Source organism: Grammomys surdaster, unplaced genomic scaffold, assembly GCF_004785775.1.
Source record: "Grammomys surdaster isolate TR1022 unplaced genomic scaffold, NIH_TR_1.0 126219, whole genome shotgun sequence".
Classification (NCBI taxonomy): Eukaryota; Metazoa; Chordata; class Mammalia; order Rodentia; family Muridae; genus Grammomys; species Grammomys surdaster.
In genome coordinates, this window is record NW_021621022.1 from 9,173,504 (window position 1) to 9,198,975 (window position 25,472).

At 51.1% G+C, this 25,472-nt stretch overlaps 3 protein-coding genes across 6 annotated transcripts in view; 1 reads left to right on the top strand and 2 right to left on the bottom strand.

Moving 5' to 3' along the window:
• Bmp1 (bone morphogenetic protein 1) overlaps positions 1–1,287 on the bottom strand; it is a 45,035-nt gene extending 43,748 nt beyond the window's left edge. The window contains exon 1 of one of the 2 annotated variants that reach the window (XM_028758714.1): positions 908–1,287. In XM_028758714.1, the coding sequence (XP_028614547.1) occupies positions 908–1,076 (169 nt within the window). In that variant the 5' untranslated portion in view covers positions 1,077–1,287. The remainder of the gene's footprint in view (positions 1–907) is intronic. The other variant, XM_028758716.1, reaches the window with a different exon arrangement.
• Positions 1,288–1,978: 691 nt separating this feature from the next.
• Positions 1,979–5,188, bottom strand: Sftpc (surfactant protein C). 3 transcript variants are annotated; one of them, XM_028758885.1, is made up of 6 exons: positions 5,142–5,188; positions 3,678–3,836; positions 3,190–3,312; positions 2,856–2,966; positions 2,371–2,521; positions 1,979–2,146 (listed from the first exon to the last, which is right to left on the bottom strand). In XM_028758885.1, exons 1-5 carry the CDS (start codon positions 5,181–5,183, stop codon positions 2,381–2,383), a joined length of 576 nt encoding a protein of 191 aa, XP_028614718.1. In that variant the 5' UTR covers positions 5,184–5,188; the 3' UTR covers positions 1,979–2,146; positions 2,371–2,380. The 3 variants fall into 3 exon arrangements, with proteins under 3 accessions (XP_028614718.1, XP_028614717.1, XP_028614719.1); XM_028758884.1 differs by lacking the exon at positions 1,979–2,146 and having other exon boundaries at positions 2,381–2,537; positions 2,848–2,966; positions 5,142–5,183; XM_028758886.1 differs by lacking the exons at positions 1,979–2,146; positions 3,678–3,836 and having other exon boundaries at positions 2,381–2,537; positions 2,848–2,966; positions 5,142–5,183.
• Positions 5,189–11,680: 6,492 nt separating this feature from the next.
• On the top strand, positions 11,681–19,126 carry Lgi3 (leucine rich repeat LGI family member 3). The gene is made up of 8 exons (XM_028758836.1): positions 11,681–12,267; positions 13,077–13,148; positions 13,757–13,828; positions 14,152–14,223; positions 14,302–14,373; positions 15,414–15,583; positions 15,698–15,862; positions 16,997–19,126. Exons 1-8 carry the CDS (start codon positions 12,062–12,064, stop codon positions 17,812–17,814), a joined length of 1,647 nt encoding a protein of 548 aa, XP_028614669.1. The 5' UTR covers positions 11,681–12,061; the 3' UTR covers positions 17,815–19,126.
• Positions 19,127–25,472: the final 6,346 nt, after the last annotated feature.

Consider the following 25,472-nt stretch of genomic DNA (forward strand, 5'->3'; position numbering starts at 1 on the left):
CACACACACACACACACACACACACACACACACACACACACACACACGAAGCCCTGACCTTGACTAATTAGCCTCAGGTGTCTGTGGGGCAAGCTGATGTAGAATATCTGAGTTCTCTTTGTGAGGCTCATTTGCTATCTCAACTTGGCTCTGGCAGAGCTGTCCTGGCACACAAAGACACAGGTAACTCTCCTTGCATCTCCCCCCACCCCTACGCCGCTGATTTCTCTGACTTTGACAGCTCTCTCTTGCATGCTCAGAGAGCTCCTGCTGCTGGCTAGATTCATAAGATTGCCTATGAAGGAGTATTCCATAGAACCTCCTGAAAAACTTTTTTCCTTCCACTGGGCTGAGTAGCCGGGAAATCTATCCCTTTGGAGCTGCAGGCCTTCTGGGCATCAAACCAGACAGATGTGCGGCACTATGGCAAACAGACAAGCAAGCCAACACCAGTATTCCACAAAGCAGGAGGGATAGGGGAGAAGGGACACACACACACACACACACACACACACACTCACTCACTCACACACACACCACTCACAGAGTTTGGCCAGTAAAGTTTCCCCGTAGAGGAAAAGCCTCCTTGCCAGCGGGATTTGCTGGGACCTAGGGAGGTTTCCCCAGGAATCCTCTGCGAAAGCAAACGGCAGCCGCAGCAGTTTCCACAAACAGCAGCAAAACTTCAGTCCTAAAAGTCCCCCAAACTTCCCCCTCCCTTTCTCCCTCGGTCTTTTGTTCCCCCACTGCATTGCCAACCAAGCAGCTCCCAGCTTCCCACACTGGACTGTCCTCCCCCAACCCCAACTCCAACCCCAACCCCAACCCCTGCCCGGCCCGCAGCCTCTATCCCGGCTTGCCCACGCCCGGCTTCCGTGCGCCCCTGGGGGAGCCGGGGGTCGCTCACCCGCCTTGCAGGGGTCTTTGTAGTTGAGGAGCTCCGGGGCGTCCTCCTCGCCCAGGTCGTAGGTGTAGTCGGCCAAGTCCAGCGGCCGGCCGGCGCGCGGGAGCAGCAGCAGCAGCAGTAGCAGCGGCAGCGACAGCAGCGGCAGCGGCGGGCGGGCCACGCCGGGCATGCTGGCGGGCGGCGGTGGCGGTCGCTCCCGGACGCGGGAGCGGGGCGACGGGGAAGGGAGCGCTGAAGGCGAAGGGGAGGCGCTCTCCCCCCGAGGCCACCTCTTCCCGTCCCGTTTCCTGTCTCCCGCCCCCCGCTCGGCCCGGCTCGCTCCGGCTCTGGGCTCCGGCGTCCCCTCGCCCTCTTCTCGGTCGCTCTCTTTCTTTTCTCGCCGCCCTCCCACTCCCCACCTCACCCCCCCCTTTTAGGGAAATGAGCTCGCTGGAGGGCGGGTTTTCGCCCAGCTCAGCCCCCCTCGGGGCCGGGACCGTGCTCGGCCGGACCGGGAAGCACGCCAGCCGGGCGGGGAGGACGAGAGTAGCACCGCCCGCCCCGGAGGGAGATCCGCTGCCTGGGGCTGGGGCCGGGGCCGGGGAGGGGGCGCGGGCCCGGGATGCCCGGAGGCACCGCTCCGCGAAGGGCCCCCTAGAGGCCGCTGTCCTGCACCGGGCGAAGTGCCTCCGGGCACGGGACACGCTGTCAGGTCGGTTCCTTCCTCTAAGACCCTGGATCAGTGATGGTTCTCTCAGCCAGAGACTCCAGAGTCTGTCTGTCTTAGACCTCGGCTCTCTCGCTTCTCGCTGTCTCTCTGTCTAGCTGTCTCCCTGCCTGTCTCTGTCGCTGTCCTTCCCTGTGGACACACCGCTGGAGGGCGCCTAACACCCGTGTATGGCACCCAGGTCCCGTCCTCCGTCCCCGCCTTTTGCTCTGTTCCACACTACCTGGGATAGGACCAAACCCCCATCGTTTTTAGAAAGGACGTGGCAAAACGTCCCAACTCTCCAAACCCTCTTCTTCCCAGGACAGCTCCTGCTAGAAGCTGAGGTGAGAAAATGTGGAAGAAAAGAAGCGCCACTCTTTGTTTTTTTCAATCGTGCTGCTTTATTCTTTTGTGGTAGGATCCCCTGGCCCAGGGGAGACACCTTTCCTCTACAGACTTCCACCTTCTTCTGGGCAGGAGCAGCTTCCTGCTTGTCTGCCAAAGACCCTTTGCGGAGGGTCTTTCCTGTCCCCCTGCGGTTTCTACCGACTCTGTGAAGCAAAGAACTGATGTTTATCATGTGAGGGAGGGGGGCTGAAGAAGCCTCCCGCTTGGGTCCAATGTAGGATGTGTCTGGGAGCCTTCCATCCTCCGAGCTCCAGAGCTCCCCAGACCACTGACTTCAAGAGATCCCTAGTAGGTCCCCTGACAAAGCAGGCAGCCCAAGCCCTCCCAGTGTTGCTGCTCAGGTACCCTGAAAGGTACTGTTGCTCACCGGAGGGGTGCTAGATATAGTACAATGGTAGTTCTCCACACAAGGTGCTCACAGCAAGGCCTAGGAAAGCCAGGTCTCTCCCGGAAGAATCGGAACCAGCATCTTGCCCTTCTTCCTGGCCCAGCTTAGAGGTGTGTGTGGAGGGCTTGTCCTGGAAAGAGCACCTACTTTCAATGTCACCTGCATTAGTGTGGGACACTAAGCTGGTAAGGCAAATTCTTGAGGGTCAGTTTCCTCTCTAATTCGGAGAGGGACTGGGCTGGAAACAGAAGCCCATAGGTGATGTCCAAGCTCAGCTGAGGCCAGCAACTTAGCAGGCCACCTGAGAGCTGGTAGGGAAGGTGGGACACAGGTCCATGGAGAGAGAAGAACACATCTGGTGCAGGAGAGTCAATACTACACAGGGTGCACTAGTCATCCTTTCAAATGTTCCTCTACTCAACCCTTGGAGGGAGACAGCTCTCTCCCTTTGCTCACACACCCACCTGGAAGTTCTGGAATTTTCTAGCGAAAGCCTCAAGACTGGGGATGCTCTCTGGAGTCATCTTCATGATGTAGCAATAGGTTCCTGGAGCTGGCTTATAGGCAGTCAGGAGCTAGGCACGTAACACTGGAGGTCATTCACAAGGTCCCCTTGTCCTCCTTACACCCCCAACCCCGGTTCTCAGCCAACTAACTCTTTAGATTGTCCATGGGGGACACACTTGGGTCAGTGATTCAAGCATCTGTGGGGCAGACAGGCACAGAATGGCAAGAGACCTCTGGAAATGCTACAACTGGGAAATTCCAGAAAAGTCCTGGTCCCTCAGGCGTCCTCACCCGCTGGTAGTCATACACAACGGTCCCAGTGGAGCCCACAGAGAAGGTAGCGACGGTGTCCATGTGCTCACGCGAGGCTACGCGTTTCTGAGTTTCCGGTGATCCAATGCTCATCTCAAGGACCTAGGGGAAGGGTGTCAGAATGCTACCTGGCATTTCTCTTTCTTCTCTCAGCCTTTTGGTACCCATATCTACTCAGATCCTCTATTCAAATGCAATTCCTTCTTTCCTGAGATCTCAGGAAGGCTACACATAACAGGTGTTGGAGAGACTGGTGATTATCACACTAGGCCAGGGCCTGGGAGAGAATCTACGCTGGACGGCTGCCTCATCTCTGCTGATGTCACCCAAGATATGCTTTTGCTTGTCCCTTCTCTTCCTCTCCCTTCTCTTCCTTCCCTTCTCTTCCTCTAGGACAGCTGCCCATCTTCCTGTCTCCCCCACCCCTCTGTCCCATGTTCCCTTCTGCTCAACCCAGGCCTGCTTACCATCTCAGTATGTTTCTGACTCATGTGAAGGCCCATGAGCAGGGCCCCTACAATCACGACGACAACAAGGACCACCACCACAACCACAATGAGAAGGCGTTTGAGATGCACGGGGCAGCAGGGGATGCGGAACTGGCTCCTGGGGCCTGCTGAGTAATCCTGAGAGAGCAAGGAAAGCAGAGAGACAAGTGGGTAGTTGGGAGGATGACTCTTCCTTTCCCTGTACAAGGAGGACACTCTCCTATACCCCTTCAGGCTATGAGTGTGCCAGGAAGGGCTGGGGAGATCAGAGAAGGCTTTGGGAAGAAAGACTTTGGGGAAGGTGGCTGAACTCGAACAAAACCTAGAAAGTTAGAAGCAAAGTCTATGTTTTGAATAATTCAAGAGAGACAGTTACCAATCTCCCCCTGACCCCCTCTTTCGGTTTTTCGAGACAGGGTTTCTCTGTGTAGTCCTGGCTGTCCTGGAACTCACTCTGTAGACCAGGCTGGCCTCGAACTCAGAAATCTGCCTGCCTCTGCCTCCCAAGTGCTGGGACTAAAGGCGTGAGCCACCACTGCCCGGTGCCAGTTACCAATCTCATGTTCTGTTTTCCCAAGACGCCTGACACCCCAGATGTAGTAATAGGTTTTGTTCCTTGAAAGGATCCAGGTATCACCATCTCCATGCCTTTATACAGATTCCCTTTGTTCCTTCCCAGTTCAGTCCATGTGTGTGTGAAGGTACATGTATGTGTTTGTGTGTGCGTGTATGTGTGGTGAGTGTGCATTTGTGTGTACGTGTGTGTGGTATGTGTGAGTGTGCATGTATGTGTATGTGTGTAACTCAGAGACAACTTTCATTTCCTTTCATCATGTGAATTCCAGAGATTAAACTCAAGCCGCCACATTTGGTGGCAAGCACCACTACCTACTGAGTCATCCTTTTTTTTTTTTAACCATATCTTTGACCCAGGCTACCTTTCAGCTCCTTATATACCTAAGGATGGCCCTGAATGATTATATTGCTTAGACTTCCAAACGGTGTGTACCTCCATGCCTGGATTATGTGGTAGTGGGGACCGAACTCAGGTCTCCATGCTTGCAAGGCATGCTACCCACTGACCTACACCCCAGCCTCATTGCCCTTTGCTCTGTGATGCTTCCCATAACCTCCCAACTACTTGGTGGCTCTATCAGTGCTCTTCACAGGCCTTTCTATTGACCCCTCTGTGGCTCTCTACCCCTTTACACAGGAATTCATGGCTGTCATGTCTGCCTCTGCCAGAGACTCTTAGTGATCACGGTATCTCTATCCTAGCAGCCCAATTCTAAGCTAGTTGAGTACACGAGTCTAGAAAAAGGAAAAAGCCTAATGGAGGATGGACAGGCAAGTTCAGTATACTATGTATGTACACACGCACACACACACACACACACACACACACACACACACGTACACATGTATACACACAATCACACTCACCGGTGGGCTCTCCATCAGGACCTCCTTGCTACCCATGTCCATTTTGTAAGGTCTCTCTCTCTCCTCTCCTCATCTCTGATGTGACCAGTGTCTTATATATATCATCAGAGAGAGAGAGGGGACAGAGGTGAAGGACTGAGCCTCCTGTCTGCCAGCCAAGTCCTTGGCTTTGAAGCTTGTTTGTTCCTGGCTTTTCAGAGCCTAGGCCCCGATAAGCCAGCTGCAAGAGCCCCCAAGGGCCCTTGGCCTAGGCACATGAATCCTCTTGGCCCCAACAAGAGCAAACCTGGGTGAGGTAAGCAAACTCACCCTCGGGCCACCTGCTCCTCTCACCGTGGGTGTCTTTCTGGCATGTCTGCCTCTCTTGCTGGCACCTGCCCCTGTGCCCTGTGGCTTCTTGTCTTCTCACAGGCCAAACTGTTCTGGTGGCAGCCAAGAATCTGGCCATCCCTTTCCACAAGATAACCTCACCAGGCTCAGGCATGAGTTCCATTCAGGGACTGAGAAAGTGGCGCTTGTTGATGGGGCTGGAGAGGTGGCTGCTGGAGGAACAGGGCCTGGGACAGCACCTGGGATCCGTTAGTGTGGTTTCTTAGGCTCAGATTCTTCTTTACCCAACCTCCTCCCACACCTGCCATCCCTAACCTCGGACTTGCTCCTGTCTTCCTAATTCTGGAAACTCTGTCCCCACTGATGGGAAATTCTTACTCATGGGTGATGAGTGCTGTTTTGTTCTTTGCCCTGGGCTTGTCTATATGTTGAATGCTCTGATGGCTTATCCCAACCTTACCCTTCACCTTCTGGTGCTGAGGAGCAGACTTAGGGTCATGAGCATGCTTGGAAAGTCCTCTACAGTGGAGTCACATCCCCAGCCCCTGACATTTTCTTAAGCCAAGATGACCTTGCACAGGACTGGGTGTGGTCCCAGTCATCTCTGCCCCTCTACTGCCCTGTCTACGCTTCTGTCCTCCTTTCTATAATAACTTCTAAACAAGCCCAATGTGATTTAACCAAACCCTTCGACTTTCACCACCTCCTTCTTCTCCTTCTCCCTGTCCCTGTTTTCTCTCTTTCCCCAAATCCTCTTCTGTGCTTTGGGTACTAAGTCACATCTGCCACTGACTTAGGATTGCCTGCATCCTTTGAACTTGGAGTTGGATACATGCCTCCAATTTCCTTTTAAAGACTTATTTTTATTTTATGTGGATGAGTGTTTTGCCTGCATGTTTGCATCACCTGAATGCCTGGTGCCCTTGGAGGTCAGGAAAGGACATCAGATCCTCTGGAACTGGAGTTACAGACAGTTTCAAACTTCCATGTGGGTGCTAGGTGTCAAACCTGGGTCCTCTGGCAGAGTAGCCAGTGCTCTTAACCACTGAGCCATCTTCCCCGCCCTCCGATTCCTTTTCAGTTGTTGGCAAGATGATCTTGAAAAAAACTCTTTGCACCTCTGAACTTTTATGAATGTGTAAGGCAGAGTCCAGTACTTCCCTGTATTGACCTGACACCCTGTTCTCCCACACAGATGTCAGGTTGTCTCCCAGGGTGTTTCCGGGACTCCTTATAGACACGCCAAATCCATGGGTGTGCAAGTCCCTTATACAGAATTGCCTAAAGAAGTTACATATAGATGCATATTCTCACACATGCTTTAAAAACTGCTTTTGAGTAGCCAACAACTCTCTAATTTGACTTAAGACTCCCTCCACAAGAGGGAATTCATAGCTGGTACTGGAAACCTAGCTAGCTATTCAGTACTAGTGATGCTTATTGGAGGAAAATCTACAACCACTAAACCAGCGTAATCCCTAAGAATAGTCTATAAACATCTGTCCTTAGACCCACGGAGAAGTATAGTCCTCACTCCTCATCAAGGAAACTTGTCTTTGCAACAGACAGAGACCGCTACAGAAAACCACAACCAATCAAAATGCAGAGTTATGGAGTCCAGTCCCAGTGAATACATCTACAAAACACTTCACAGCCAAGGCTCCTGGAACATTGCAGAACAGGAGACAGAAAGACTGTAAGAGCCAGGGAATCAAAATCGGGGAATGTGCTGTGAGGCTGTGTCTCCTACTGATATCAGAAGCTTCACACACAGTCTCACCAACCTGACTGCCCAGAAGAGAGACAAGGACACCACCAACAAATGTGTCAAACTGGATGAGGAAAAGCCCACAAGGCCTAAGTCCTACACAAAGAGCTATGGGCAACTGAGGAAAGCTGGGGGGGGTGGGGTGGGAAAGGTGGCCCTCCCCAGGGAAGAACACACCCATTGGTTTTCCCTGAAAACACACATACAATATCAAAAAAAATTTTTTTTAAATTTTAAAATTTTTAAAACTTTCAAAAAATTTGTTTTTGGGGTTTATCTTTTGCCTGCATGAGTATCTGTGCACCATGTACATGCTCTGCCCATGGAGGCCATAGAATGAGCCAGATCCCCTGGAGATGGAGTTCAACTGTTGAACTGGGAAATTGAACTCTGGCCCTCTGCAAGAGCAGCACATGGTGTTGACCTCTGAGCCATTTCTCCAGTCCCTTGTTTTTTTGGTTTTTTGTTGTTGTTGTTGTTGTTTGTTTTTTTGTTTGTTTGTTTGGTTTGTTTTTGGTTTTTTTTGTTTTGGTTTGGTTTTGGTTTTTTCGAGACAGGGTTTCTCTGTGTAGCCCTGGCTGTCCTGGAATTCACTCTGTAGACCAGGCTAGCCTCGAACTCTCGAACTCAGAAATCCACCTGCCTCTGCCTTCCAAGTGCTGGGATCAAAGGCGTGCGCCACCACCGCCCGGTCAGTCCCTTGTTTTTATTTTGAGACAACCTCATTCCCCTCCCCTAGGTTGGACTCGAACTGGTGGCAATCCTCTTGACTTAGCCTCCTGAGTGCAAGATTATAGGCATGCGTCTCCATGCTCTGCTCCATCTACTGTTGAAAGGGTGAATGCCAACCTAGGCACAGAGAGCCAGCTCTACTTGAACTTTGAAATGTCACCCAGCTTCCTAGCCATGTCACTCAAGCTTCCTAGCACCTTGTCCTTTCCCTTTGATCATGAGCTGGCCTCCTTTCCAGCCCTGGCAGCCTCCCCTGTCCCCCAAGGATCCCCTCTCCAGCTCGAGGGCCTCAGTATTGAGGCTGTACAGCATCTGAGATGAGAGCTCCTGAGACACTTAGTGGAGGGGAGAAGGAAGGAAATGTTTGCTCCCACTGTCCTCCTTGGCCCTCTAACTGCCCCCTTAAATATTTGCCTAAGCCTCCCACAGCTCAGCAAAGTGTCTTAGAGTCAATGGAAGAAGGGGAGGGCAGAGGGAAGGAAAGGAGAGGGGAGCCAATGTCCTCTCCCCTTGGTTGTGTGCAGGTGACAGATGTAAAAGACAGCCTGCTTGCACTGCCCACCCCTCTGACCATCCCCCAGGCTCCCTGGGTTGTCCTGGAAACCTTGTGATTGATGGCTGACTCACACACATTGGGTCTGAGCCAGGTGGGCAGCAGGCCAGCAGGAGAGCCAAGAAGAACTGCGGGCATCTCGGGGTCCCTGTGGGCATCTCAGGGGGCCGCAGTGTCCAGTTATGGTACTTATTCTGAACAGGGGCAACAGCTGGGGTTTGCCATCATCGCTAAGTGTGGGAAGGGCACTTATTTTCTCTCTCGGGTCCTCGGGCTGCCCTTAAGTTGGGTTCTCACAGCATCAAGACTTTTAAAAGAACAGCAGCAACTTGTTTTTAGGGGGTCTGAGAGAAACTGCTGTCAAGGTTCCCTGAGTGAATTTCAGATGTTTCTCAACATCTGGTAGGGGTCTTGGGTTCCTTGGAGAAGGAAGAGGGGAAAAGAAGGAGCAGGGAAGGAGGGAAGCTGCCCCTTCAGCTTGGACATAGACTGCAACCTTGTCCCCAGACCGGCCCTATGGTATAGCCTTCTTTACTTGCTCTCACTGAAGCTAGTCCTGACTGTGAATGTACTCACCCTGGAAGGCCAAGAGTCAATGGCACATGCTCTGTGACCTGTCCCTTAGCCCCAGACTCTGCAGTCCTTTCACGGACCCTCATTGTTTGCCTGTCATTTAGCACACACAGTGTTAACTGGGATCTGCTATGAGAGACAGGAAGAGGGTTGTCAGCCTAGCTTCCCAAACAGAAGGAAAGGAATATGTTGAACGAGTTTTCTTTGCACTGCTGTGAACCTGTCACAGCAAGGAGCATGTACACATGTACACATGTATACATGTACACAGCCTATATGTGATCAGAGACAACCAAACACAAGGAGTCTTCTTCTGCAAGTCCCTAGTTCCTTCCTTTGATACATGAGATCTGTGTTCCCCCTGGAAGCTCTGGAATCCCAGGAAGTCCTACTTTTCTAGACTTTGCTGTGTTCATCTCTGAAATGGGCCTCCTGCCCCTGACTTCCCTGCCTCACAAAGCCATTTTGACCCTCGGATGACTTCATGGAAATGAAAGACCAATCGTCATCACTGTCATCTACTTCATCCTCAGGACACCTCTCACTAGCTAAGCCTAGGATCCAAACTCCTCCCCCTTGTCTCTGGGTTGCCCTCTGTGACAACCCTGGGCCGTGGAAAACCTCACAGTGGCCACTATCCTTTGCCTGCTCCCAGCCCCTCAGCTGTACAATCCAGGACAAGATTCACTCTGCCCTTTGTGTGCTGGGCAAAGCCGTGCCAGGGACGAGTGGGGATGGCTGTTGTCCAGCTGCCCCAGTCATCCTCCTTACCCCTCCTTGCCTCTTTCCCTCAAGCTGGCTCGCACAAGGCAGCACGGGCAACTGGTCTAGCAGAGGCTAGTGGGTGTCAAAAGGCAGGAGTATCCCAGGCTGCAGGACTGGAGACTTTAACTCAGAGCAAAGGTTTCCTCTGCTGGCTGAAGCTGGGACAGCTGGGGAAGATGTTTTGTTGTTGTTGTTCTTTGTTTGTTTGTTTGTTTATTGTTTCTTTGGCTTTATTTTCCTTAGCTGGGGTCTCACTCTATGGACAGGTTGGCCTTGAACTCTTGATCATCTTGCCTTAGCTTCCTGCTAGAGCAGCAGTTCTCAACCTGTGGGTCCAGACCCCTTTGGGGGTCAAACAACCCTTTCACAGGGGTCATATGTCAGATATTTACATTATGATTCATAACAGAAACAAATGTACAGTTATGAAGTAGTAACTGATATACTTTTATGGTTGGGGGTCACCACTAAAGGGTCACAGCATTAGGAAGGGTAAGAACCACTGCTCTAGAGTGCTTGAGCACCACCATACCTGGTTGGCTCACACACTTCTTTGTATTGTGTTTGAGACAAGGTCTCAAGTATCCCAGGCTAGCTTTGAACTTATATAGCTGAGGATAGCCTTGAACTTCAAGTCCTCATACCTGCCAAGTGCTAGGATTACAGCCATCTACCTACCTTTAAAAAGAATGTGATTCTGGAGGTCAAACCACATTAATGGCAAACACCCTGACAACTGAACTACAGCCCCAGCCACATGCTGGGGGCTCGAACCCAGGTCCTAGTGTGCACACTACCACTAAACCATATTCTCAGACTTCTACATCTTTAACAAAAATCACTGCATTTGTTTGTTTATTTATTTGTTTAGGCATGATCATGCCTTGGCGTGCATGTGGAGATCAGAGGATGGCTTCCACAGCTTAGTTCTCTCCTTCCACTCTATGGGTCCTAGGGATTGGACTGAGGTCATCCAGCTTGGTGGCAACCTGCTGAGTGAGCCATCTTGCCAACCCACATGCCTTTGCCTTTTTAAACAAAAATAGCTGTAGAAAGAAACGTTGCTGTTATATTTTTTCTTTTCAAATTTCTTCAGTCTGAGGTTTCATAAAACACTCTCCATGTAGCTCTGGAAAATTCCAGGGTACTTTTGTGGCAACATGGAAGTGCAATAGACAAATAATGTCCTTCTTAGGTAAAGTATGTTGACCTCGGAGACTCCATGGAAGGTTCTCAAGGAGCTTTGGACTCTAGAGTTACCCTTTGAAGAGCACTGGGGTAGAAAGATTGCTGTGAACTTGAGGTTGAGCTTCTGGGCCTAGGGCTACACTTTCCTTATCTATAGATGGGAATTATGTCCCTTCCCTCCTAAGGGCCAGCCAATTAACGGTGCCAAGTACACAGTAGAGATAGGGAGTCTGGCTGCTTTTCGCTTTCTTGGAACCTCAGTTTCCTTGTTGATGAAACAAAGACGTGAGCTGGAGCACGCCCCGAGGCTCTTCCAACTCCAAGGGACTGCGGTTGTGCAGTGTGAAGCGGTGGGTCCACACTTCCCACTCCATCGGTTACCTTTCCCTTTTCAGCTCACAGGCACAAAAGCACGCTCTGTTCCTCAGCTGATGCAAACAAGCTCGCACCCCCAAGCTCCCAATCTTTCGTGCCAACCTGGATGTACATGAGTCACTTGCGACATACCCCTTCATTCTTCGCCCCCTCACAACCAAGCCATACACACAGGTGCACCATAGGTCCACAGATCCATGTGCACCTTGCATAGGCACAATTCTCATGCAAACGCCATCTCTGCACAGACAGCTCTGGAGATCAGACACAGAGGCTGGTGGCCTGGTAGGACACGCTGTGGACGGGTGCAACCACTCCATCCTTTGGCTGCTCTCCCACGGGCGCCGGGCCTGGGCCTCCCCGCTCCGCCCCCGCGCGCGCCCCCGCCGCCTTCGCCGCAGTCCGCGTCCGCCAGCCCCGGCAGCCAGTAGTTGCGGTCCCAGTTTCGCGCAGCGCTCCCGAGCTGAAAGGACTGCAGCCAGCGCCCGAGGTCAGGAGGAATAGGTGGCGCCTAGAGATCGGGTGGCACCAGAGCTGCGGCAGCCCGGAGGTGGAAGCTCTCGAGAGGGTCAGAGCAGCCTGCAGGGAGCAGCGGGGCGCCGGCAGGCTGCTGTTGAGGGAGACCCTGCAGGAGGCATGGCCGGGCTACCAGCCAGGCGGGGCCCTGGGCGCGGGCTACTGGTGTTGTCCACGCTGGGTTTTTGCCTAATGCTGCAAGCCACTGCCAAGAGGCCTCCTAAGACGCCCCCCTGCCCACCTAGCTGCTCCTGCACCAGGGACACCGCCTTCTGCGTGGACTCTAAGTCGGTGCCCAAGAACCTGCCTTCAGAGGTCATCTCCCTGTGAGTCTGTACCTAGCCTTGGGGGTGGGGAAAGGAAGGCACAGAAAGCTCTGGAAGAGAGAAACTCTGCTCCTCCTTTCAGAGCATGTAGACCAGGAGCACTCCCAGGCTTCCTCGGAACTGGGGACTCCAGGCCTCAGTCTGCAGGGAGCGCTGCAGTCCGTAACAGTAGCCATAGCTTGGTTAAACCAGAATTCATGGCCAAGGATGAATCATCACCACCAGCAAGCAGCACCATCAGCAGCGCAATGAGACCTACTGTGTGTGGGTTGGAGGGAGTGTCTACAAGAGTATGCTGGCCCCTCCCTGTGAGGTCACACCAAGGACAGAAAGCAGGAGGGCTAATAGCAGCAGGGGGAGGGGTGACAAGTGAGCTTCCCCTCGTGGTACCTTGGCATGGGCCAGACTCTTGCCACTGGGTCTGCTGTTCTGCACACAGCTGGGCCAGCCTCACTTGCAGCAACCGGCCCATGACCCCCACCCCTTGCCTGTGGGACTAGAGAGACTGTGAGGTCCCTCATCTTGCTGCCCCATCCCTCGCAGCACCAAAACATTGTGGGTGCTGGGTAATGGTGGTAGTGCTGGTAATGGAACCTGCTCTTGGCTGAGAGGGAAGGTGAGCCTAGGGCCACTGATGTTTCTGGAGGCAGCAGGAGAGAAGAATGGAAGACATTGAGTTTGGGGGAGAAAGAGTAGCTGCAGGTAGGAGCTAGAGCTACTCAACGCAGATGCCACTGCCCTGCTCACCTCTGTCTGCAGTACAGGCCCTTCAGACACTTACACAGTCTTGTCTCCTGTGTTCCCTGCAGGACGCTGGTGAACGCTGCCTTCTCAGAGATCCAGGATGGAGCCTTCTCACACTTGCCACTGTTGCAGTTCTTGTATGGATGGCTTTGGGGAAGGGCGGGTGGGGACATGGTAGAACCCGACAGATGCTGAACTTGGGTGAGAGTAGGTAGAGAGAGGGTTAGAAAATGCAGATGCCCCGATAGAATATGCTGTAGAAGCTGGAGTGACGTGGGGTCAGGGGTCCGGGCAGCAGGGAAACTGTACACAGAAGCCATGAGTGTGGGATGTAGAATGTGGAATTGGGTTGGAATGGCCTGGCCCAATGCCAGAGACTAGACACTTCAGAGGAGGGGGGTGTGCTAAACACAGCTGACCCCAGGGGTCAGAGTTCAGGAGGCACGGTGGACAGCTGTTGGTGCAGGGCTAAGGTGAGTTAGGGTGAGGATGAGAAGACTGGATGAGGAGAAGCCATGGAAGTGGGCCAGGAGCCAGCTAAGCGGGATAACGTTGCCTCCCACCATACTCAGGAGCAAACAGGGTGCTTGTGGGATGGAAACAAGTTCGCACCTGGCCTTGCTGTCCAGGGATCCTGAGGTATGGAGAAAGGGTAGCCAGGTCTTGAGGAAGCTCGAGGGTGGGGCAGTAGGCCTGGGCAGCAGGCACACCCTTGCAAATTCTAATTCCAGCTTTGTCTTCCCAGGTTACTCAACTCCAACAAGTTCACGCTGATTGGAGACAATGCCTTCACAGGACTGTCGCACCTGCAGTACCTGTGTGTGGGAGGGAAGGGTCAAAGACAGGGTGGAAGGAGGGTGCCCAGCCCCTAGTGGGATGGGAGGGAAAGTGTAGGGAGAAGGCTGGGAGTAGGGTGGGAGGGAAGAGCCCTTGAATGCCCTGACTGTAGGATGAGCGGGAGGTCATTTCTTCCATGCCTCTGTCATCTTACCTAATACCCCATCACTACTACAGTGTGATGTTATAGAAGCCTGTCTCTGGCTCCGGTGCTGGTGTCTGGTCTCGGATGTAAGGAAATCACCGGTGGGGGATGGTCTGGGACTCTGAGTGGCAGCTAAGGCAAGTTCTTATTTTCTCCAGCTTCATAGAGAACAACGACATCTGGGCTCTCTCCAAGTTTACCTTCAGAGGACTGAAGTCCTTGACACACCTGTGAGTACCTGACACCTGTACCCTGGGGCCTCTGGATTTGGTCATGATCTTTAAGTGATCCTGGATTCTTTCTTGCAGCTCTCTGGCCAACAATAACCTGCAGACATTGCCCAGAGACATCTTTCGTCCCCTGGACATCCTGAGTGACTTGTAAGACCTGAACTTTGCTTCTTCCCACAATGCCACAGAGTGTATACCCTCCTGAACCCTGCCTCTTCCCACAATGCCACAGAGTGTATACCCTACTGAGCCCTGTCTCTTCCCACAGTACCACAGAGGGAATACCCTTCCGAATCCTGACTCTTCCCTCAGTGCCACAGAGAGCATACCCCTGGAGGGAGAGGAGCAGGAGTCAGAATTAGGGTGATCAGAGACTTGGAGGATTTAGGTTTGAGGGCTTTGAGAAGGTGAAGTCAAGTGTGGAAGCCTGAGGGCCTTCCAAATTGGGGTTCTTTGAGGCCCACACAGCCTTTCTCAAATGCACGTTATATGTGTGGGGTAAACACGTGGTTTTTGAATGGTTGATTTGAATTGACATTAAAGAACTCTAGCATATCTGCAGCCATTTGCCATTATTTATACAAAATAAAATAAAATAAAATGGAAGCTCATGAATTCTGAGAACTGGGGACGCGACATAGAGTGGGACAGGTTGTCCATTGTAAAGAGTGCCTGGACGCGATACAGGCCTGCAATCTGAGATACTCAGGAGCAGTCAGCATGAGGATCATAAATAGTAAAAATTTGCCTCCTGATTAAGAAGTAAAAACAGGGCTGGTGATGTAGAGCACTTGCCTAGAATGTGTGAGGTCCTGGGCTCCAATCACCAGCGTTACAGACATTCAAATTAAAAGTTAAAAACTGGGGACTGGAGAGATGGCTCAGCAGTTAAGAGTACTGACTGCTCTTCCAGAGGTCCTGAGTTCAATTCCCAGCAACCACATGGTGGCTCACAACCACCTGTAATGGGATCCGATGCCCTCTTCTGGTGTGTCTGAACCGTGGACTCATATAAATAAAATTTTTAAAAAAAAGTTAAAAACTATAGGTAGGTAAGCAAGCAGAGGCTGAGACAGGTGCTGTGGGGGCCTGGTCCAACCTCGCTATGTGTGAGCCTTTCACAGCAGCTTCTGAAGGCCACATAGGCAGCTGAGGGTCTGCCCCTTCTGTGTCTTGCCTTCACAATCCAGGGACCTCCGGGGCAACGCACTTAACTGTGATTGCAAGGTAAAGTGGCTGGTGGAGTGGCTGGCACACACCAACACCACGGTGGCCCCCATCTACTGCGCCAGCCCGCCCCGTTTCCAGGAACACAAGGTGCAGGACTTGCCTCTTCGGGAATTTGACTGCATCACCACAGGTAGGATGTGACTCCCCTCTGGTTTCTATAGCCTGGGTCCCCACTGCCACCCAGTGGGTTGGTGCCTTATTCCCTGAGGTTGATTCCACCCACCTGTGCCTCTTGTCCCTGCAGATTTCGTCCTCTACCAGACTCTGTCCTTCCCAGCAGTGTCAGCAGAACCCTTCCTTTACTCCAGCGACCTCTACTTGGCCCTGGCCCAGCCAGGTGCCAGTGCCTGCACCATCCTCAAGTGGGATTATGTGGAACGACAGCTTCGAGACTATGACAGAATTCCAGGTACCTGAGTGTGGCCTGCCTGTGCTGGTGGCCTGCCTGTGCTGATCTCCTGTCCGGGGGTGGGGGGGGTGGGGGGAGCTGATATCCAGAAGGCTCTTGTCCAACTCCAGTCAATTCCTAAAGGAAAACAGGATGAAAAGTGGTTTCTGTTTATAAAGAATTCTTTTTTTTTGGGGGGAGGAGGGGGTTCGAGACAGGGTTTCTCTGTATATCCCTGGCTGTCCTGGAACTCATTCTGTAGACCAGGCTGGTCTCGAACTCAGAAATCTGCCTGCCTCTGCCTCCCAAGTGCTGGGATTAAAGGCATGTGCCACCACTGCCCAGTTCATAAAGAATTCATAACAAATGAACACTTTGAACCAATTTGAGCCCTGACACACACCAATACACCTATTTTATAACATAAATTAAAACATTAACTTAATAAAAATATTAGGGAAAGAAATTATCAGGATTATCCTATCCTTTGAAGAAGGCCAGTATATACAAAATAGTATCTATAAAGTACATGCCTTAATCCCAGCACTTGGGAGGCAAGGCAGGCAGGTCTCTGTGCGTATAAGGTCAGCCAGGGCTGCATAATAGAGACTCCACTTCTAAATAAATAAATAAACCAAGAAACAAACAAACAAATTATTTAATTAAGTAATTAAATACTGAGAGCTAGCAATGAGGCTCAGTTGGTAGAATGCTTGCCTGGCTCACACAAAGCCCTCTGTTCATGATGGTTCAAACCTATAATCCCAGCACTTCGGAGGTGAAGGCAGGAATCTGGAGAGTTCAAGACCAGACTTGACTGTATTATGAGAACCCATCTCAAAGAAAAGGATAAAGCAAAGCTTGCCAGGGTATGGTGGCTCACACATGTAATCTCAGCACTTGGGATGCAGAGAAAGAAGATCGCTGAAAGTTTAAGACCAGCCTGGTCTGTACTGTAAGGTTTAGGTCAACCAGGATTTCCTTGTCTCAACAAACTAAACTAACCCAATTGTGGACCCTGAGTCCCGGGTGGGACCGCACTGGGAGTAGAACTCTATAGCAGATCTCAGTTGCGGAGCATGGTTGGAGGCCCGCCTTTCATTTGGGTGGGGGTTACCTGACACTACCTAACCCTGAGTGCTTCTGTTCTGGCAGCCCCTTCAGCTGTGCACTGCAAGCCGATGGTGGTGGATGGCCAGCTCTATGTAGTTGTGGCCCAGCTGTTTGGTGGCTCATACATTTACCACTGGGACCCCAACACCACACGTTTCACCAAGCTGCAGGATATCGACCCACAGCGCGTGCGCAAGCCCAATGACCTGGAAGCCTTCCGCATCGATGGCGACTGGTTCTTCGCAGTGGCTGACAGCTCCAAGGCAGGTGCCACCAGCCTCTACCGTTGGCATCAGAATGGCTTCTATTCCCACCAGGCCCTGCACGCCTGGCACCGTGACACCGACCTGGAGTTTGTGGATGGTGAGGGCAAGCCACGGTTGATTGTGTCTAGCAGCTCTCAGGCGCCCGTCATTTATCAATGGAGTCGTACTCAGAAACAGTTTGTGGCTCAGGGAGAGGTGACTCAGGTACCTGATGCCCAGGCTGTGAAACACTTTCGTGCTGGCCGAGACAGCTACCTGTGCCTTAGCCGTTACATTGGCGACTCCAAGATCCTGCGCTGGGAGGGAACTCGTTTCTCTGAGGTGCAAGCCCTGCCTTCCCGAGGTTCGCTGGCCCTACAGCCCTTCCTGGTGGGTGGTCACCGCTACCTGGCACTGGGCAGTGACTTCTCCTTCACTCAGATCTACCAGTGGGATGAGGGGCGACAGAAATTTGTACGGTTCCAAGAGCTGGCTGTACAGGCCCCTCGGGCCTTCTGTTACATGCCTGCTGGAGATGCCCAGCTGCTCCTGGCCCCCAGTTTCAAGGGACAAACGCTGGTGTACCGACATGTTGTGGTGGACCTTAGTGCCTAGCGAGAGGCTAAAGTCCTTTAGATTCCTCAGGGTGGCACTGTATGATGGGTGGGGACCTCTGCGAGCAACTTGTGGCCCCAAGTGAAGTCATAGGTGGCTAGCCTGTCTATGTAGCCACACACATACACACAGAAGTGGGCCTGGGCACACACCAGGGACTAGCCCAGGGCAGCCATTCCCGTCACTGTAGTCAGCACCTTCATATGCACCAGGCACTCAGTGTCCAGGTTCTCCTCTCTGTGCGCACCAATGGCCCCTGATCTTCAGTGCTCCCGTGCTCTGCTCTGTCGCTCGTGTGTTGAGCGACACATTGGGTGCAGGAAGGGCTGAGCCACGGCCTTCTCTTCTCAGCTTAGCCTTCTGCCCTCTGGCCTTTCCTCTGGATGCTCAAGGTGTTTGTGTACCTGTTTGGCATCCACAGTTGCAGCCTCCCTCCAGGTGTGCCCACACTTCCAAGTGTGCCTGCCCACCACGCAGTGCTCCTTCTGCATGCACCTGTGGATACTGATGGACAGACTCAGCTACGTACTTGTGTGTATACTTGGTCACACCCCTATTTCCATATATGCACATGTCTGGGAGTGTGTACATGATCAGACTGGGGGCTGAGCAAACCAGCTTCCCTGTTATCACCTAGCTGCTCTTCTTGGAGGGTACCTGCAGCACCCACACTTTCTCTGTTCACCCCAGTGTGCTCCCTTTGTGACTGATAAGGATAATAACAGTAAGCATGGCCATGGTCTCCTGGGGACAAAGCCTCTTCATCCTGAAGCAATAATAACAAGAGGCAACAGCAACTGGATTCTTTGCAGTGCAGTATAGCTTTCCTCTCGCTAGAGTTTTTTTCCATGACTCAATCCCAGCTCAAGTGGACACGGGTGGGAAGGCTTTCTCTGGATAGCTCTTGCTTTTTCAAGCTCCAGCCATCTCCTCTCTCACCCCATCTTTGGGAATGGGGAACCTGAACTGTGCTTGCTCCTTGGGTGGAGATAAAAACTAGCCAGGGCAAGAATCCTGAGAGAGCCTGAGCTACTTGTGTGGGTGCCAGGACCATGGTGGGAGCCCTGGCACCCCTTCACACCATGGAGGTGCCCCCAGAGCCACAGCTCACTGGAGGCTGGATGAGGGTGGCAGAAGGGACACCTGGGAACCAGGCTTCTGCTGCCCTCTGCTGTCCACTGGGAGCAGCAGCCCAGAAGCAGGAAATGGCCAGGCTGAGAGGATTTCTTGTGGCCTGATGCCCTGGAGCACCTGGGGGGTGGGGGGTTAATGCTATGATTCCTCTGCTTCAAATAAAGTTCCACCCCACTGCCAGCTCTCAGGTGTCTTCAGATGTTTTGTTAGGAGCAGAAACAGGGTTGTGTCACCTGTCCCAGCTGTACACAGAGACCACACCAGCTTCCAGGCCCTCTTCCTCTTGGCTCCTTTCCCTCAGAGCAATGGATGCCCTCAAAGTCAACTGGCACTAGGGTCAGGAGTTCATGGTGATGCCACCCAGGTGCTGGGCTGAGTAATGAGTCTGTTCCACCTGGGTCTGACTCACAGCCCAGTGCTCCTTCCTGGAGATTTCAGGCATAGGACCTGCTAAGACCTAGATTGGTCCCTTGGTCAGGATGTCTTTAAGCAACATGGCAAAGGCATGTTCAGCCCTCTGCACTCTGGCTTTCTCCCACTCCCTCTCTGAGCTCCCCATTGGACAGATGTCTGCCATTGTTACCACCATCACCACCAAAGTGAGGTACCTTGGAGTCCTAGGTAACACCTTGGTTCTTTTTCTCCCCATTTTAACCAGCCACCAATACCCCATTCTTTATGTCTGAGGGTTTCTGAATGAGCATTCCTCCCCTGCCCCCTTGCCCCACTACAACCTTCATCCAAGCCTGTCCTCATTGCTATGATTTCCAGGTCCCTCCTGTCGGCCTACTTCTCAGATCCTTCTGGTCTGCCCTTCCTGAAACATCTCTCCATTATGTCATCTGCTACCCAGGAGCCCACTTTGGCTCCGAGCTTTTCTGAAAACAAATCCATGGCTTTGTGCCTGACATAAATCTCCTCGGGACCAGGCCAACAGACACAGCAGCACTAGTCCCTCTCCTGCCTGCTTCCATTCTATCCATCCCTGGGACTACAGGAAGAACCTGGGACAAGAGGGAGGGAGGGGAAGATCATCAGACAGGGCTGGGGCTGAAGCAGTGACCAGGGTCACTAGGAAATACAAAGCACCTTGAGAAGAATACATTGCATCATGTTGCAAAACTGCCATGCTCAGCCCCATGACCTCTCTCCTTGTCGTTCCTTTCCACCCCCAGACTTGAAAAAAAATGGGAACCTGTTGCCATCTTATATGAAAAGAAATAGGGAAAGGGACAGAAATGGTAGATATGACAACAACCCTAGAAGGGGGTGCTGGCGTGTGTACCCACACACATATGCACACAGGTCTATTCCCTTTTCCTGTTCATCTGTTCTCCAGGGTCCCTTTCATTTCTCACAGGTCGTATATATGTCTATCTTAGGGTTGCTATTGCTGTAAAGAGACACCATGACCGTGGCAAGTCTTATAAAAGGAAATATCTAATTGGGGCTTGCTTATGGTTTCAGAGGCTTAGTCCATTATCAGTATGGTGGGAAGCATGGCGGCACACAGCAAGATATGGTACAGATCTACAGGCAGCAGGAAGAGAGAGTGACACTGGGTCTGGCTTAGGCTTTTGAAACCTCAAAGCCCACTCCCCAGTGACACACTTTCTCTAATTAGGACACACCTACTCCAATAAGGCCACGCCTCTTAGTCCTTCTCAAGTAGTAGCATTCTTGAGGGCACTAGCATTCAAATATGTGAGAGGAGCCTGTGGAGGCCATTTCTATTCAAACTAGTAGCACTGTTTGAATTCCCATCCAGACAATGACCATGTGTATCGAATATCACTGACCTATCAGGTCTGAGAACTCCAGAACATGTATCAACCCCATGCTCTGAAACAAACAGCTCTGGACCACACGTGCCCAGATGTCAGCTTGATTACTTTGCTGGTTGCCAACTAATTTCTCTGAACCTCAAATCCTGCAAAGCAGATTAGCAAACCTATTTTGTAGAATCCTTCATTTCACTTACTGAGGAAAAGCAGTGAACGGCATTCAGACACGATGCCTATATATGTCTGTTTCCTTATCTGCAAAGCGGATCTAAATGATGCCTGACTAGCAGGGTCATCTATCACAGGATAAACTAGGGCATATCAAGGCCGCCTTATCATCCTTCATGAGATGTGTGTCGGTCCCCTTGAAGACTGTGCCTGGCACTTAATTTTGAGCTATGTTGGTCTGCAGGATTGCATTTAAGATGGATTGACTCCAAGTAGGGAGTTCATGACAGTGAGAGAAAGGCACTCCTCAGTGACAAATGCTCTCTGACAGGGTTCCCCCACCATCTGCAGTCTCAGAGTTCCTGCCCCCTAACTCCCATCTATGGCTCCAGGCACCCAGTTATCCCCACTGTCTCTGGCCACAGTTTGCAGTAAGGGACAGGTCTAGGTTTCTGCTCAAATCACATTCAAGTGCATGTGGCAGAGCAGACACCCTTGAATCCCCTCTACCACCCATGGTTACCTTTCCCCCTTCATTCATTCCTTTTGAGATTGTTTCATATAGCCCAGGTTGGCCTTAAACTCACTGTGTAGCCAAGAATAACTTTGAATATCTGACTCTTGCCTCCAAGTTTCCAAAGGCTGAGATTACAGCTGTAATACTACCCTTCTGCTTTTCTGTGGTGCTGGGTACTGAGCTCAGGACTCTATGCATGTCAGGCAAGCACTATACCAACACAGCTACATCCCCAGCCGTGCCCACTGAGGTTGCCAGGGGAGCTGGCTTTAGTCTCTCAGACACCTTGGCCTTCTGTTGCCCAGTTGCAAGATAAACATTGAACCTAACAAGTCACTCCCTTCAGTGAAGAAAGATATTCTCTCCATCAAACCTTGAATGCCAAGCTTTCTGTGACATGGCTGCCTGAGGGGGTCAGCTATGAGTCCACGGAGCTGCTTAGCAACTCAGGGTAACTGGATGACTGTGTCAACAGTTCAGGGCCAAAGGCTACAAGAGCCAGAGTCTACTTCCTCTGTCAAAACCTAGGAGGGTGACACTTGGCTGCTGGCCTCCCACTCCCCAGTGAGGAGCCCAGCTCTCAGCATCAGACCTCTGACTTTTTGTCCTTTAACTTTCCCAAGCACAGACATCATGGCCAGGAGTCTCTCTGTGGGTGAGATGGTCCCAGCTGGGAGAGCTCAGAGTGGGCACAGGCAAACTCTTTCCAGCGAATAAAAACAGGGAAGCTGTTTTGTAGTCTCTCTCTCTCTCTCTCTCTCTCGCTCTCTCTCTCTCCCTTTCTCTCCTTCCTTCCTTCCCTCCCTCACTCCCTCTCCCCCCCTTTCTTTCTTTCTTTCTTTCTTTCTTTCTTTCTTTCTTTCTTTCTTTCTTTCTTTCTTTCTTTCTTTCTTTTTTCCCTCAGGCCACCCCTGCAATCAAATCCTCCTGCCTCTGCCTCCTAAATGCTTGGATTACAGGTGGATACCACCACACCCATCTTAAAACAAGGCTTCAGTTGGCTTGGGGAGAAAGCCTAGTGGGTGAAGTGCCTGTTGCACAAACACAAGGATCCGAGTTTGGGTTCCTAACACTTGGGTAAAAAGCCAGGCATGGAGGCACATTTGGGTAATCTCAGCACTACTGGAGACAGATCCTGGGAGTTTAATGGCCAACCAATCTCCCTTAAATAGTGAACCAGAACAACTAGAAGACCTTATCTCAAAAAAGTAAGTGGCCCACGCACGCCTTTAATCCCAGCATTCAATAAGCAGAGACAGACAGATCTCTGTAAATTTTGACCATGCCAACATACACAGTTAGAGCCTGCCTTAAATAAGCAAACAAAAAAAAATGTAGAGAAACAATTGAGAAAGACATCCTGATGTTAACTCCTGCCCCTCCACAAGTCCCCTGCCTGCGCACACACACACACACACACACACACACACACACACACACACACAGAGACATGCACAGACATGCATGCACCACACACAGAGGCTGTGATGCTGGAGTCAGGGAAAAGGTTTTAGAGTCAACCGGTGGGTAGACATGCCAGGGGACTTGGACTCACATGGCTTTTCTCGATGATGAGCTGTCACTTCCTTTACAGTCCTCTATACTTCCTAAGTTGGTCCTGTCAGTCACATCCTTCTGCCCTCAAGGAAATACACAATACTTTTTGTTTGATGTTCTTAGGACAGGGTCTCCCTATATAGTCCTGGATGTCCTAGAACTCAATATGTAGACTAGGTTGGCTTCAAACTCACGGAGATCTGCCTGCATTTGCCTCCTAAGCTCTAGGGTTAAAGAGGTATGCCATCATACCTGCCTAAGGAATCTGATCAGAGATGCCAGGGAGATGGCTCAGCAGTTAAGAGCACTGGCTGTCCTTCCAGCGCCCACATTCAGGCTAACAGCACCTGCATCTCCAGCTCAACAGCACCTGCATCTCCAGTTCCAGAGTTGATCTGACGCCCTCTTCTAGCTTCCGCAAGCACATACATACATGCAGCCAACACACATATACACATATGCATACACATACATATATGCATACACATATCTTGACCCGATAAGTGCTTTCCTAGATGAAGCCCTGGGTTTGAGCTCTAGCACTGAATGAACCAAACACAGTGACATGTACCCTTAATGCCAGCATTTAGGAAGAAGGAGCAGGAAGATCAAGGCCATACCTAGACTACATAGGACCCTGTCTACTTAAAACAAAAATGGCTCTTAAAAAGAATGGTGTGTCTGGACCTTCTTAATGGGATCCTCAGGGCCTTGGGTGTTTCTTGTTTCCCCAAAAGGAGTCTGGGGGAGGGGCGGTAGGAGCAAGGGGGCCGTAAGGCATAGGGGAGTTTCTCCTGTGGGCAGGTTTCATTGCTGGCTCCCACATCCAGCAATACCAATAAAATTGATGATAATAATTAAGACTGTATAATCACCATGTGTTTGTTTATTCCCATGAAGCCTCCTTTCCCTCGCTCCCATGATTACCAATCCCATCCTCATGGATGGTGGGCGTTAACTGCACTCTAATAAAAGGCAGTAACTGCCCCTGTTTCCACCCCCACAGCCCTGGGGTAGCTTGGCTTGCATCCTTACCTCAAGGTGTGTGTGTGTTAAGGTGGGGTACTGATCTCCCTATTTTCAGATGGAGCAACTGAGACAGAGGGCAGAGGTCACAAAGAAAAAAAAAATCCATGTGTAAAAAAACAAACAAAAACAAAAAACCAGTCTTTCTCCTTTGTAGCTTCCTCCCTTCTTGCATGAGTAATTGCCTTACCAGAGTTAACTTCTTTAGGTCTCTGACCCCTACCAGGGCCACTGGTAGCTGGCTGCTGCTGATTCCCAAGAGAATTGACCATGCCACACGTTTAGCCACTGGCCAGCAGTTTAGACTGCTCAGTAACATTGGGCCATTCACTTCAAAAGCACATTTCTTTCTCTCTCTCTTTTTATAAGGATTTACTTTCATTTTATGTGCTATGAACCAAACAAACACCAAAGTTAGCTGGTGTTTTGCCTTCGTTTATGTCTGAAGGTGCCAGGTCCCCTGGAATTGGAGCTACAGACAGTTGTGAGCTGCCGTGTGAGTCCTAGGAATTGAACCCTGATCCTCTGGAAGTCAGTGCTCTTAACAGCTGAGTCATCTCTCCAGCCCCCTGAGAACGTTTCTTAATTTAAAAAAAAAAACCTTTGCAAAGATTACGACTATGGGTAAATTGGACAAGCTTCTCCTTGCAGTAGACAGTTGGCAGGGACCCACAGTTGAACAACAAAAAGAGACTGAGCACCTTCAGAGCAGTCAGACCTAAACAGGATGTCTCCCAGCCCACCCTTCAAGGCTCTGGGATCTCTGCAAAAGTGGGGACAGATTTTAAGAACCAGAGGTGGTGGAGGCCTCCATGGGAACAGTCTTTTCCAGACCCAATGGGCAGATGCACACATGAATTCAGAGACTGACAGCATGCCTATGACCTGCACAAGCTCAAGCCAGACACCAATATCAGCACAGAGGAGAAGTGGGCACAAAATCTCATCTCTAGCCATGAAGCTATTTGAAACTGATACCTGCTGGGAGACAGAAAATTAGTCCTCTTCACTGGAGTCACGCTGGGTCTATCAACCACTCCAGTGTAGGTCCCATCCTCAGTAGTTGGGCAACAAATCAGACTCCATGGTTCTGTTTGGGTTTTTTTTTTTAGTTGTTTATTTTTTTTGTTATTGTTGTTGCTGTTGTTGTTAGTGGTGGGGTGTGTGTGTGTGTACTCACATGCATTCATTTTTCTTTTATTGAAAACAGATTTTTTGGTTGGGTGGTGATGGTGCACGCCTTTAATCCTAGCACTTGAGAGGCAGAGGTGGGTAGATCTCTGAATTCAAGGCCAGCCTGATCTACAGATAGAGTTCCAGGACAGCAGGGGTACAAAGAGAAATCCTGTCTCAAAACAAAAAACAAAAAAACAAAAACAAAAACAAAACCAAAACAAACAAAACAAAAACCCTAAGATGATGATGATGATGGCGACGACGACAGTAATGATATATCCAAATTTGTCAAATGC